The sequence below is a fragment of the Hemicordylus capensis genome, chromosome 5, assembly GCF_027244095.1.
Source record: "Hemicordylus capensis ecotype Gifberg chromosome 5, rHemCap1.1.pri, whole genome shotgun sequence".
Lineage (NCBI taxonomy): Eukaryota > Metazoa > Chordata > Lepidosauria > Squamata > Cordylidae > Hemicordylus > Hemicordylus capensis.
The window spans coordinates 238,940,149-238,953,326 of NC_069661.1; the positions used below are offsets into that span (position 1 = coordinate 238,940,149).

A 13,178-nucleotide genomic window follows, 5' to 3' on the forward strand; every position below is an offset into this window, starting at 1 on the left:
TGAGCCTCACCGCCTGTTACAATCTGGACAGGTTCGTCTGCAGTTGCCACCAATTCGTTTGGCGGCTACTCAGGAATGGACCTTCTTGCTGCCCCTGGACTTTGGAATGGACTCCCTGTTGAAATAAGAGTCTCCCCATCTCTGGCAATTTTAAAAAGACACTGAAGACACATTTATTCACCCAAGCTTTTAATTAGATCTGTGGTTTTACATTTTTAATTTTGGTTTTAAATGATTTTAATTGTTTAATTGTTTTAGTTTTGATTTTAATTGTTTGTTCATTCATTCGATTTCTATACCGCCCTTCCAAAAAATGGCTCAGGTCAGTTTACACAGAGAAAAAACAAATAAATAAGATGGATCCCTGTCCCCATAGGCTCACAATCTAAAAAGAAACATCAGACACCAGCAACAGTCGCTGGAGGTACGGTGCTGGGGGTGGATAGGGCCAGTTACTCTCCCCCTGCTAAATAAGAGAATCACCATGTTAAAAGGTGCCTCTTTGCCAAATTAGCAGGGGTTAGTTTTCTATTTTGATGTAAACCGCCCTGAGCCATTTTTGGAAGGACGGTATATAAATTTAAAAAAACCCAATAAATATACTACTACCTATCTTCTTCAGAAATCCACAAACATCCTTGGAGAAATCGCTATATTCTCTGGATGTCTGTAGGGCTCTGCTGTATTACCTGCAGCAAACAAAACCCTGCAGAAAAGCAAAACACCTGTTTGTGGGATACAAGGGGAAAATGAATGGTTTGCAAATATCGAGACACAGATTATCCCACTGCATAGTAGAATTAATATATCTGACATACAAATACCAAAAGTTGGAGGCTCCTAGAGCCATAAGGGCCCATTCAAATAGGATTTATGCTTCTTCAGTGCATCTGGCAGGGATAAAGCTTAGACATCTGCATTGCAGCTACTTGGTCATCAGAGCACACCTTTGTGAAACATCATGCCTTAGATCAGGCTTCCCCAACCTGTGGCCCTCCAGATGTTGAACTACAACTCCCAGCATCCCTAGCCACAATTTATTGGCAAGTTGGGGAAGCCTGCCTTAGATATTCGCTCTGCGGTACAGGCTAACTTTGGGAGAGGCATGCTGAAATGCATAACATACTGCCCCCGCCTCCAGACTGACAACTTGTTAGTCACCCGCTATTATGAATGCAATGGATCATGATCCAGATAAACAGGCTGTTTACCTGTAACTGATCTTGTAGTAATCCGTTGTATTCATAAGACCCACCCAGTCTGCCCTGTTGCAGTATGCAAAAACAGGTCCAAAAAACCACCACTTACCGTACATAGGAGTAGAAATGTCTTCATGATGGTTTTCAAGGAAATGAGGAGAGAAGTGCCTAACAGCTGAAAATGACAGAACTGCACCACATGCAGGGGGCAGGGCTAGGCGCCACGAGGAGCTAACAAATTCTGCCCGAATGGTCCTGTGCAGGTGCAGAACCTACTATTATGAATACAATGGATCACTACCAGATCATCAGTTACAGGTAAGCAACCTCTTTTTTTCTGAACATTGATTTGAGACCCGCACCAATCACCTTTTAGTAATGTTTATCTCTTGTAAAAGCAGTGAGAAGAATAAAATTAACAAACATAGTTTGTTGTTTTCTGTTTAATGTGTTTTTCCTTCATTTGTTTTCCTGTGTATGGAGACAATATGGAGACCAATCTCTTAGCTAAACCCTTTGCTTTTATTTCAGTGTCTGAGCCATCTACTGTATCAAAAGCTTTGGATAAGGAGTTACTGAAGAAAGTTAAAGCCGAAATTGAAGAAGAATTGAAACTCCTTGATGAAGAAATTTTGGAAGGTCTGTGCATACTTCCTTTCTGCAAGGAAGCAAATGCTGCAAATGTTGAGGCAGAAATTATAATTGAGGCATTCTAGACTCCTATTTTTAGAGGGAAAATGCTATACAGTAAAAACATGCTGTTTAGAATGGAATATAAACCATTTTAATCAATGTAATATTCTAATATCTTGTATGGAACTAAATTTTGTTTTTGGATAAATCGCCAAACTTTTTCCCCACTAGTCATTCATTGCTTAAGTCGGACCTTGGCAAATTTTCTTTGTATCTTAAACTTTCTCAGTTCTGCAGCAGCAAGCCTAGCTGGCAGCGTGACTGGCTTCTTCCCTGCCTCTTGGCCAGCAAGCCTGTGCTCTCTTCCCGCTCTAAAGCTGTGGCAATAAATGTCTCCTGCCTACTGCAGTCCACTCTGGCATAGAGTCTTCCTTACCTATATGGCGCAGCAGCTGTTGCTTTCACAGTCTGTCATCTTCTTGCAAAACTGCTCCATGCAAAATGAGAAGGGGGCTTGTTTGCCTTCATGGTGAAGCTGGAGGAAAAGAAGGGCAAGAGGAGACAGGAGGCAGGAAGGGCAGCGAAACAACAGAGCAGCAGCAGGCTCTGGCCCAGGTGGCAGAACTGATATGAAGCAGTCATTGACCCAGTTTACTCCAGGCACTATGGCAAGCTGAAGCCTGGGGCTTGTTGAGTCCTGGCTTAAGTGCAAATAATGTCTTAGAAATATTTTTAATTTAGTCCAACCTACTCCAAAGTCTGCTTGACAGCTTATTCTCTTAATAACTGCAGTATTTGTAATTTTAATTGTAGACTTGAGACATGATCCAATTGTAGACTTGAGACATGATCCAGCCAGAAATAAGTACTTTTAAGACCAGTTTATTTAAATGTGGGACAGTTTAATATATTTGGTCTGACTGTGTATACTCCATGGTGTGTGTTTGTGGATTATATTCCTAAAAACCGACATTCGTTCATGCTTCTGTCACAGAGATTTCATGTCACTATCATTGATATGAAATTTCTTATAAAGTGTGACTCTCTTGCTGTTGTTTTTCAGCCTTCACCAGCACAGGATTTGATCACCACACATCTCCAGTATTCAGTCCTGCTAACCCAGATACTTCAATAGAAGATTGTTTAGCTCATCTTGGAGAGAAGGTATCCCAAGAACTGAGAGAACCACTTCAAAAGGCATTGGATACCCTACTTAGCAAGTGAGTTCTCATTTGCTTTGCTCAGCAGGAAGGTACTTGCTCTTAAAATTCTCACAATTATGATAACATGGCTGCCTTTTGGTACAACTCTTTCTAACATTTTGATTTTCACTCCTTAAATGCACACTTGCATTTGTATGAAATGAACTAGCAGTTTGTATCTTTTAAGATCCACCATAATTAAAACAATATCTTTCAAAGCCACAATTTATGCTAATAGTTGTAAAGGCCCAACAAATTCTTGTATACTAGACAGCGGTCAGGTTACAGTCTATCATCATAAATGTTTAAATCCTGCATGCTGTATGACAATACCATGGGGCTAATACTGAAATTTCTATATTTTAGGTTATGGGATATGTTGCCAAACGTATCTTGGGTGCACATCTGCTATTGGAACTACCTCCCCATTCCCATAGTGGGAATGCTCCTGGCCTTTAATATGAGGGACAAGTAGAGCAATTGCATTGAGGTAGCACAGAAACCTGTTTAAGTCGCCCTGCCCCCCCATTAGTGTGCTATGCCCTTAATGTTGACTTGGGATAGGAAGTGGGTAATTTCGTGGCATTCTTTCACATGAATATATAGAGCAGGGATAACACTATAAAAGAAAGCACTGGCATTCTGTGTCAGTAGTGCCAGTGTCCATAGGCTAAGATAAATGGCATTGCAATACCTTGCTAAAATTGCATGGGATTTTGCCAAATGTATGACATTTTATCTTGCTCTGGTAACACTGTGCTGCAGTGTGTAGAGGTCCAAAATTGTTCAGAGGAAACTTTATCCAATAAATGTTTTTCTACGGCTTGAACATAAAATACAACATTGAAAATACTGTGTTGAATTGGTTTGAACAATTATTTTTCTAAAACTTGATCTGTCCCCTGTGTCTGATCTGAAGATTGGTTCAGTGTGTGTGGTAGCAAATGGCCAGTGATCTGGATCGTGATCCGTTGCATTCATAAAGAATGGGTTCTGCGCCTGCGCAGGGACCTCGCGGACCGACTGACTAGCTCCTCGCGACGCCTCCAACCGCCCTGCACGTGATCGTGTCCATACTTTAATAGGCGGTTGGGGCGTGTCTTCCTCAGTTTCTTTTAGACCGCCATTGCGTCTAAACCTCAGATCGATTGCTCCTCGGTATATTAATAGTTTTTCACGGTACAACGACTGGAACGGATTCGGAACTACGTTTGGCTTTGACCTTTGGACTGTTTTGGACTACGTTTTTTGGATATCCCTTAAGAATTTCGTAAATTGGAACATTATTATTGGCCGTGAGACGCTGAGTGCTATGGCGTCGAAAGCGGCGGTTAAAACAACTTTCAAGCGCTGCACTAACTGCAGAGCAAAATTACCATCAACGGATACACATGATGCCTGCCTGCTTTGTCTTGGTGAGCAACATAACCCGATGAACTGCAAGATTTGTTGCTCTTTCTCTAAACAAACTTTGAAAAATCGGGCATTGCGTTTGCGGGCGGCACTGTACGAGGACGCACTTAGACCCCCGACGCCGAGGCCGGGCTCGGGGCCCTCGACATCGATGTCGGTAACGAGCGTTATGATACCGTCGACTTCGATTCCTCCTGTTGTGGACTCTGCCTCATCGCAGTCTAAAGCCACTATGGAAGAGGAGTTTAAAAGGCCCGGGAGTGTGGAGAAGAAGAGGCGCAAACACAAAAAGGCGCGATATTCCTCCACAGACGAAGAGGGCGCTTCCTCGCCACCGAGGAAGAGATCCAAAAAGACACGAGTCCGTAGTAGGACTCCTTCGCCGACGGGTTTACAGACCGAGGCGGAAGATTGGGATACTACTTTAAAGGTGACTCCGTCTCCATGGGTGCAACAAAGTTCCCCGTCATCGGAAGGTTCGCCATCGACATCGAGGTCGGCGTCGAGATCGACGTCGAGGCACGAGCACGCGTCGGCATCGAAAGCTCGACATCGAAGAGAATCTAGAGATCGGGCATTACCGGCGTCGACTTCGCCATCGACATCGATAGACCCGCTGCTGTCGGCGTCGACGGGGTTCGACTCGATACCGAAGGTGTCGGAGTTCCAAGCCTTGTCTACACAGATTGCGGGAGTTCAGGTTCCAGAACAATGTACTGCTTCAACACCGAGTGTTTTCCAGACTGGAGACCGACACCGGCTGGTGGCGGACTTAACTCCTGCAAGAACCCCAATTCACTCTCCGGCGTCCCCCAGGGTGACTTATCATTCGGAGGACTATATGGACTTTGGTGAGGGAGTCATGCAGGAACAAACTGTTGTGCAGAAAACTCGGACTCCATTGTTGGCCTTATTGGATTCTAGTGAAGGCACGCCTTCCGGGTCGACCTTTCACGGGTTTACCTACAACCAGCTGAGTGGGACAGCAGTGCCTAAGACTCCGTCTGCGTCTCCAGGGCGACCCTCCGTGCATACTCCAGAGACTACTCGACTCATTTCAGCAGCCACGAGTCCCATTCGACAGCTCATGACTCCTTTGGTGGAACATCATAATCTGCCGAAGCCGATACCTATTCGGGCACGAACGGCAGATGCATCAACGGCCACGTCTCTTCCTGTGGGCCGCATCACACATGCTTGTGGTTTCCGCCACAACCCCGAAGTGTTTTTTCCACCAGATTATGCGGAATACAAAATTTGGAAGGCGCAGCAGTCGCTTCGTGAAGATCCACTGCCACAGCGGCAGCGCCCATTGGAGGCCAGGTTGCTGCAAAATAACCCTTCCTTGCCACACCGCTCAGAATCCATACGTCCCCAGGTGTCGTTGCAAGGGGCACCTTCTAACCTTGTCCCTGCTACGCAGTGTGTTTCATCACATGAGACTGGAAGCAGTAGGAACAGCGACTCAGACACATCATATTTGTCAGACACTGAGGCAAGCACCATGCACGAGCCCAGAGAGCCTGACCCTCCAGAGGAGGTTGCGCCGGGTACCTCGATCTCTCCCTCAGAGGAACTGAAAGCGTACCATGCGCAACTACGTGAGATGGCAGAAGCTTTGGGCCTGGAAATTCAGCTACCAGTCTTAGATCTGAAAGATCCTGTGTATAATATGATGGCAAAAGCTAAGGTCACTCACCCTGTGTCGCTACCAATGATTCCGGCAATTACGAAGGCGGCACAGTCAGCATGGACTGTTTTGAGGACTTCAACGCCCACTTCGAGAAAGTTGGAGAGTTTGTATAGGGTGCAAGAAGTTGATAACACTTACCTGGTGAGGCACGCAGACCCGAACTCTTTAGTGGTGGAGTGTGCATCGTCAAAGGGTGCACAACGCCATACTACCCCTGCTGATAAAGAGGGGAGAAAGCTTGATGTCCTGGGACGTAGAGTTTATTCTACATCCAGTTTAGCAGTGAAAATCGCTAATTATGCTGCATGTATGACACGATATGCCCACCATCTGTGGGACACTTTTTTCCAGGACTCGTCCACGTTGTCGGCAGATGATTTACAAAAGGCTCTAGCACAGACCTATGAAAAGTCTACGGTGGTGACCAGGCAGTTGCTGAGCACGTACAAGCATTTAGCGGAGACGGAATCGCGGGCAATGGCAACAGCTATTACTTTGCGGCGTCACGCGTGGCTGAGGTCTACTAACTTACAGCCAGAAATGAAAGATAAAATTGAGTATTTGCCCTTTGATGGGAAAGGGCTATTTGCAGACTCTACGGATGACACCATGGAATCCTGGAAAAAGATGAAGGTCACGGCAAAAACGTTCATGACATCCACTTCTTCAGCTAGTCAGCAGTCTCGTAGTCGCCCCTACGGAAGACAGCAAAATAGGTATTCTAATAAACAGGATCGAAGAGACTACAGGAGACAAAACAAGCCTTATCAAAGGAATAGGCCCTATTATCAGAAACCTAAAGGCCAGAGGGTTGCTAAAGACCAATCAAAGCAGTCTCTTTGAAGTGAAGGTCCATCCACTGCAACACCGCACATCGACACCAACTACAATACCAAAGGCCTCCAACACCAGCCTCGCATTAGCCAGAGTACCCGAGGCTCCCGAGAACAGCCTCGTGTTAGCCAATGTATCCATCAAATTGGCACGCCACGCCAATGTGTGGCACAACATAACATCAGATCAGTGGGTGCTGAAAATTATAACTTATGGCTATGCAATAGAGTTCAAGAATTTGCCACCTTTCCAGGGTGTGAAATACACCAGGTCAACACTGGCACTTCAGGACGAAGTGCAGGTACTGCTGGAGAAACGAGCAATAATGCGTGTGCCGTGGATGGACAGACTGAGGGGGTTTTACTCCAGATATTTTCAGATCCCCAAGAAGGATGGGGGAATAAGGGCAATAATGGATTTAAGAGAGCTGAACTGTTATATAGAGACGAGGAAGTTCAGAATGGTCACTTTACAGGGCATTCTGCATCTCTTACTAAAAGAAGAATGGGCAATCACCTTGGATTTGAAGGATGCCTATTTTCACATAGGGATTCGCGAGAATCACAGAAGGTTTCTTCGTTTCACAGTAGGCGATACAGCGTACCAGTACACAGTTTTGCCATTCGGGCTCTCAACAGCCCCGCGTGTGTTCACAAAGGTGATGGCAACAGTCGTAGCGTTCTTAAGAACAGAGGGCCTAAGGCTGTACCCTTACCTCGACGACTGGCTTATGGTGAGCGCAGACAGAGAAGGGTTACTTTCTCAGACACGATTGGTCTTGCAACTGCTTCAACAGTTGGGAATCAATGTGAATTGGAAGAAATCCAAATTAGACCCCCAAAGGCAAGTGAACTTTATAGGCTCGATACTGGATTTGGCGAAGAAGCGGGCTTTTCTGCCGGAGTCACGGTACGAACAGATAAGGGATTTAGTGCTTCTGTTCGAGAAGTTGCCACGTCAACCAGCGGAGGCCGTCCAGAGGCTTCTGGGGCTAATGGCATCCTGCAACTCTACTGTAGCTTACACCCGTCTAAATATGCGCGACCTTCAGTTGTGGTACCTCCGCAAATTCCGTCCGAATGTGGACAACCAGAAAAAGATGTTACTCATCCCTGTCAGTGTCCTGAGGTCACTACGGTGGTGGATTCAACGAGACAATCTACTCTCAGGAAGGGAGTTCCGACCCTGGACACCATCCTTTTGGGTGACAACGGACGCCTCCCTATGGGGTTGGGGAGCACATTGTGGTCATTGTCAAGTGCAGGGTCGGTGGACTCCACAGCAAAAACTGAAGCACATAAATTATCTGGAGCTTTTAGCGGTGTTTTTGGCGTTGAAGGCTTTCCGCCCCCAGTTGCAGGGAAGGGTTGTACAAGTGAACCTCGACAACACAACCGCCATAGCTTACCTCAACAAACAAGGTGGAACGGTGTCCCGAACCCTGTGTCATTTGAGCCAGCGTCTGTGGACCTGGTGTATTGCGAACTCCATACGCCCTATGGCGTTGCACATCAAAGGGGAGGACAATGTTCAGGCGGACATGCTGAGCAGATCGTTTCAGCTGAACCAGCAGCACGAATGGGAATTGAGCGAGTGTTACCTTCGGCCGCTGTTCAAGAAGTGGGGTACGCCTCAAATAGATTTGTTTGCCACTGCTGCGAACAAAAAATGTCAGAGTTATTGCTCTCGTGCAGGACATGGCAAACACTCACTGGGAGATGCGTTCCAGCTTCTCTGGAGGGAGGGCCTATATTACCTGTTCCCCCCACAACCGCTGGTCCCCAGGGTATTAGCGCAAATTCTCAGAGACGAGACGCAGGGGGTTCTGGTGGCTCCATGGTGGCCCAGACAACCGTGGTTCGCTCTTCTGCTGAAGCTGTCGAAGGGCCGGTATCACCAATTTCCCGTTTACCCGGACTTGCTAAGTCGAGAAAGGGGGATGATCTTACACCCACAACTACACACGCTGAAGCTGACAGCGTGGCTGATAGGTTAATGAAAAGGATCCTACTTAATAGTAGGAGGCTTTCAACTCGGTGTAATTACAATAGTAAATGGAAGAGATTTCGCAGCTATGCGGGAAGGAAAGGATTCTTCCCTAAACGGGCGACTATCATGCAGGTGTTGCTGTATATGACGACCTTGAAAATGTCCGGCTTGGCAAACTCGTCACTTCGGGTGCACCTGGCGGCTATATCTGCCGGGCATGGTGGCTGGGATGGAAAGACTGTGTTTTCACACCCCAAGATTAAGAAATTCCTAAAAGGGGTTAATAACATGTACCCACCTGTTCGGCGTCCCGTTCAGCAATGGAACTTAACTTTAGTTTTGAATGCATTGACGGAAGCACCGTTTGAACCTTTGGGGGCTGCGCCCTTGGGCATGCTGACTTTAAAGACTGTATTCTTAATAGCAATGACGTCAGCACGTAGGGTGGGCGAATTGGCTGCGATACGGGCTGATCGGCCCTACACCCAAATTTACCCAGGGAAAGTAGTGATGCGCCTGGATCCTAGGTTCAGGCCCAAAATAGTGTCGGAGTTTCATATCAATGAGGATATCGTGCTTCCCGTGTTCTTCCAAACCCCACAGACGCAGTTGGAAATCAAGATGCATACGCTAGATGTAAGGCGTTCCTTGCTGTATTATCTGCACGCCACTAGGTCCATAAGGAGAACGAACAAGTTGTTTGTACTTTACCGTGGCAAGCCTAAGGGCTTATCAGTGACGCGTCAGCGGCTCGCGCAGTGGATTGTACGTGCTGTGCGGCTGGCATATAATGCTCAGGGTGTGACACCCCCAAGTTCTATTAAAGCGCATTCGACGAGGGCTTATGCAGCATCAGCAGCAAATTTAGCAGGTGTGCCACTGCCGGAGATCTGTAGGGCAGCCACATGGGCCTCATGTCATCCTTTTGTGAAGCATTATGCTTTGGACATACGGCAAGCGAAAGATGCAGAGTTTGGTCGGAGTATCCTGAAGAGGGTGCTGCCTTGATGACCCGCCGCCAAAGCGGGAAGCTGGCTAATCACCCATTCTTTATGAATGCAACGGATCACGATCCAGATAAACAGGTTGCTTACCTGTAACAGATGATCTGGAGGTGATCCGTTGTATTCATAATACCCACCCAGCCTCCCCGCAACATCAAGGCGGTGAAATTGAAGTTTCAAGAAGGATCGTCAGTATGCACGACGGTGTCTGGCGGTCTGCAGAAACTGAGGAAGACACGCCCCAACCGCCTATTAAAGTATGGACACGATCACGTGCAGGGCGGTTGGAGGCGTCGCGAGGAGCTAGTCAGTCGGTCCGCGAGGTCCCTGCGCAGGCGCAGAACCCATTCTTTATGAATACAACGGATCACCTCCAGATCATCTGTTACAGGTAAGCAACCTGTTTTTATACTCATATTTCTTTGAAGCTTTGTTCACAAGTGATCTGGGGCGTGATCTGCCGAATCGGTTAGAATGGGTTCTGTGCCTGCGCGGAAGCCTCTCGGTGTTGAGTTGGATAATAGTCCTTAAAACTGGAGCAAAACAATGAAATTAGGAGACCCATAGTTGTGCTTATAATACTGGAGCGTATTCCTATTCATATATGAGACAAATACTTAGAGGTAATGAGATGTGTATGTCGTCTGAACAATTCTTTTTCTAAAACTGTATCTATCCCAAATGTTTGGGATAAATCTAACTCTTTTATTCTGCTCTACTAATGTTGTATTTTATTCAAAGGTACACAGAGCAATCAGAGGGATGCTTGAGAGGGTGTACCATAGTTTTGTGTATCTGTGATTGCATCACAAAAGTGCAGGCCACTGAACTGGCCTGAATTTTTATAGTATAATCACTTCCTAAGAATAGACAGTAGTTCTCACTCTTTACTCTTGATTTGATGACAGACAGACCGAATCAAAAAGGGGGAGAGCATGGCCATATGTGCCTGCTTCACTGATGTTTCTTTGGTCACTCTCCTGAATGCAGGTTCTAATAATCTGGCGAGACAGAAGTGGCAGCTGCCAAGTATTACACACTTCTCAAGTTCCTAGTCCGACATAGCTATTTTATTTTGGTTTTTCATTTACTAGATCTGAATTCAGGTTTTTACCAGGACACCGAGAGTGGCTCACATCAATAAAACAAAACAAATGCATTAAAATAATAAAACAAAACACACAATTAGTTCAGCTGGAGTATGCATCTTTCTGTAGTTGACATTAAGATGGCCCACAGTGCAACAGTAAAGTTGAAGCAGGCATCTGATGTTCCTGATACCTGATTAATTCATGCCACTCTTTTACACAAATACCTCTCTAGTCTCTCATGAGTAAGCAGCTGCTACTGTGGTAAGCTGCAAACCTGGCTCTCTGACTTCAGCCCTAAAAGGCCAGAAGCTAAGTGAGAAGAGAATCGGAGCATTACATGCAACTTGATGTGGTGGTGAGCAGTCTTAGCTCTCCAGCAGTGTTTCCTATAACAGGGATTCCCAGATGTTGTTGACTACAACTCCCATAATCTCCAAGCAAAGGTTATTACCACTGGGGATGCTGGGAGTTGTAGTAAACACATCTGGGAATCCCTGTTAGAAAAAACACTGCTGTCCAGCTGTGCTTGTTTGCACAAGTACCTAGAAATTTGACCTCTTGTCATTACCTGACTGTGAATTTACCCAGTCTATGTGTGGGTAATTGAAGCCACCCATTATTACAGCCCTGCCTCTCCTTGAGGCCTCCCTGATTTCCTGCTGCAACTCCCAGTCACTGTCAGCGTTTTGATCCTGAGGGCGATAGCATGTCCCCAGTAGCACATTTCCTTTCAGACCTTGTATTGTCACCCACAGGGTTTCTGTGGAGGACTCCAGTCCACCTAGTTTTTCTAGCTTGTTAGATTCTATGCCTTCTTTAACATACGGTGCTACTCCACCTCCAAGGCGCCCCTCCCTGTCCTTCCTATAGTTTATATCCAGGGATAACAGTGTCTCATTAGTTCTCACTGTTCCACCATGTTTCTGTTATGCCCGCTATATCTATTTCTGTGTTAGCAACCAAGCACTCCAGCTTACCCATCTTGCCTCGGAGGCTTCTGGCATTGGCATATAAGCACCTATACGCTGAATCTCTCACCTGATATATGCTATTTTTCTTTTGACTCTTTGACCAGCTGGCACAGGCTCCTGTCTGCTCTTTATGCAGTTCTGCTCTGTCCCCTTCTGTCTTATCTGAATCCTTTGCACCCTTGCACTTTAAAGGATGGCTTTTGCAGAATGGGATACTGCCCAGCTCCCATTGGCTGTTCCCCAGGCGTCACTTTAAAAGCTGCTCTGCAACCTTTTTTATTTTAAGCGCCAGCAGTCTGGTTCCATCTTGGTTCAAGTGCAGCCCATCCCTTTTGTACAGGCCTTGCTTGCCCCAAAATGTATCCCAGTGCCTAACAAATCTACACCCTTCTTCCCGGCTCCAACGTCTCATCCACACATTGAAACCCCTCAGCTCTGCCTGTCTCACTGTACCTGCGCGTGGAACAGGTAGCATTTCTGAGAATGCTACCTTGGGGGTCCTGGACTTCAGTATGCTACCTATCAGCCTAAATTTGGCTTCCAGGACCTCCCAACTACATTTCCCCACATCGTTGGTGCCGACGTGTAGCACAACAGCTGTCTCCTCCCCAGCACTGCCTAAGAGCCTGTCTAGTCGCTGCGTGATGTCCGCAACCTTTGCACCAGGCAGGCAAGTCACCATGTGGTCAGCACGCGGGTCCCAAACCTATCTCTCTATACCTCCTAATAATCGAATCACCCATTGCAAGGAGGCTCACACCCCTCGGAGGTGTATCCCCTGTGTGAGAGGATATGGGCTCAGCATCCATGGAAGGGGTCCCTTCTAAAGGACCATTTCCCTCTTCCTCACACCGATGTCCTCCTTGCCCAAGACCTTCATTCTCCCTGACAGCAGAGGAACTATCAGCCCTGAAGTGGGATGTCTCTATCACTTCCCTGAAGGTCTCCTCCACATGCCTCTCTGTCTCTCTGAGCTTCTCCAGATCCGCCACCTTGATCTCAAGGGAACGAATTTGTTCCCTGAGAGCTGGAGCTCCTTGCACCAAGCACACATCCATGACTTTTGCCCATGGGGCAAATAGTCATACATGTGTCACTCTGTGCAATACACAGGGAAGTGCCCCTTCCCCTGCTGACTTTCTGTCTTCA

General features: G+C 46.6%; 1 protein-coding gene across 6 annotated transcripts in view; it reads left to right on the forward strand.

The window, feature by feature from the left end:
- The window catches only part of BCL2L13 (BCL2 like 13), an 80,136-nt gene that overhangs the window by 27,849 nt on the left and 39,109 nt on the right, over window positions 1–13,178 (forward strand). For 5 of the 6 annotated variants that reach the window (XR_008307527.1, XM_053251239.1, XM_053251240.1 and 2 more), the window contains exons 3-4: window positions 1,731–1,838; window positions 2,896–3,052. Coding sequence is in view for 4 of the 6 variants with exons in the window: in XM_053251239.1 (XP_053107214.1) it covers window positions 1,731–1,838; window positions 2,896–3,052 (265 nt within the window). In the remaining 2 variants the exon portion in view is untranslated. Of the gene's footprint in view, window positions 1–1,730; window positions 1,839–2,895; window positions 3,085–13,178 lie in introns of all 6 variants that reach the window. The other variant, XR_008307528.1, reaches the window with a different exon arrangement.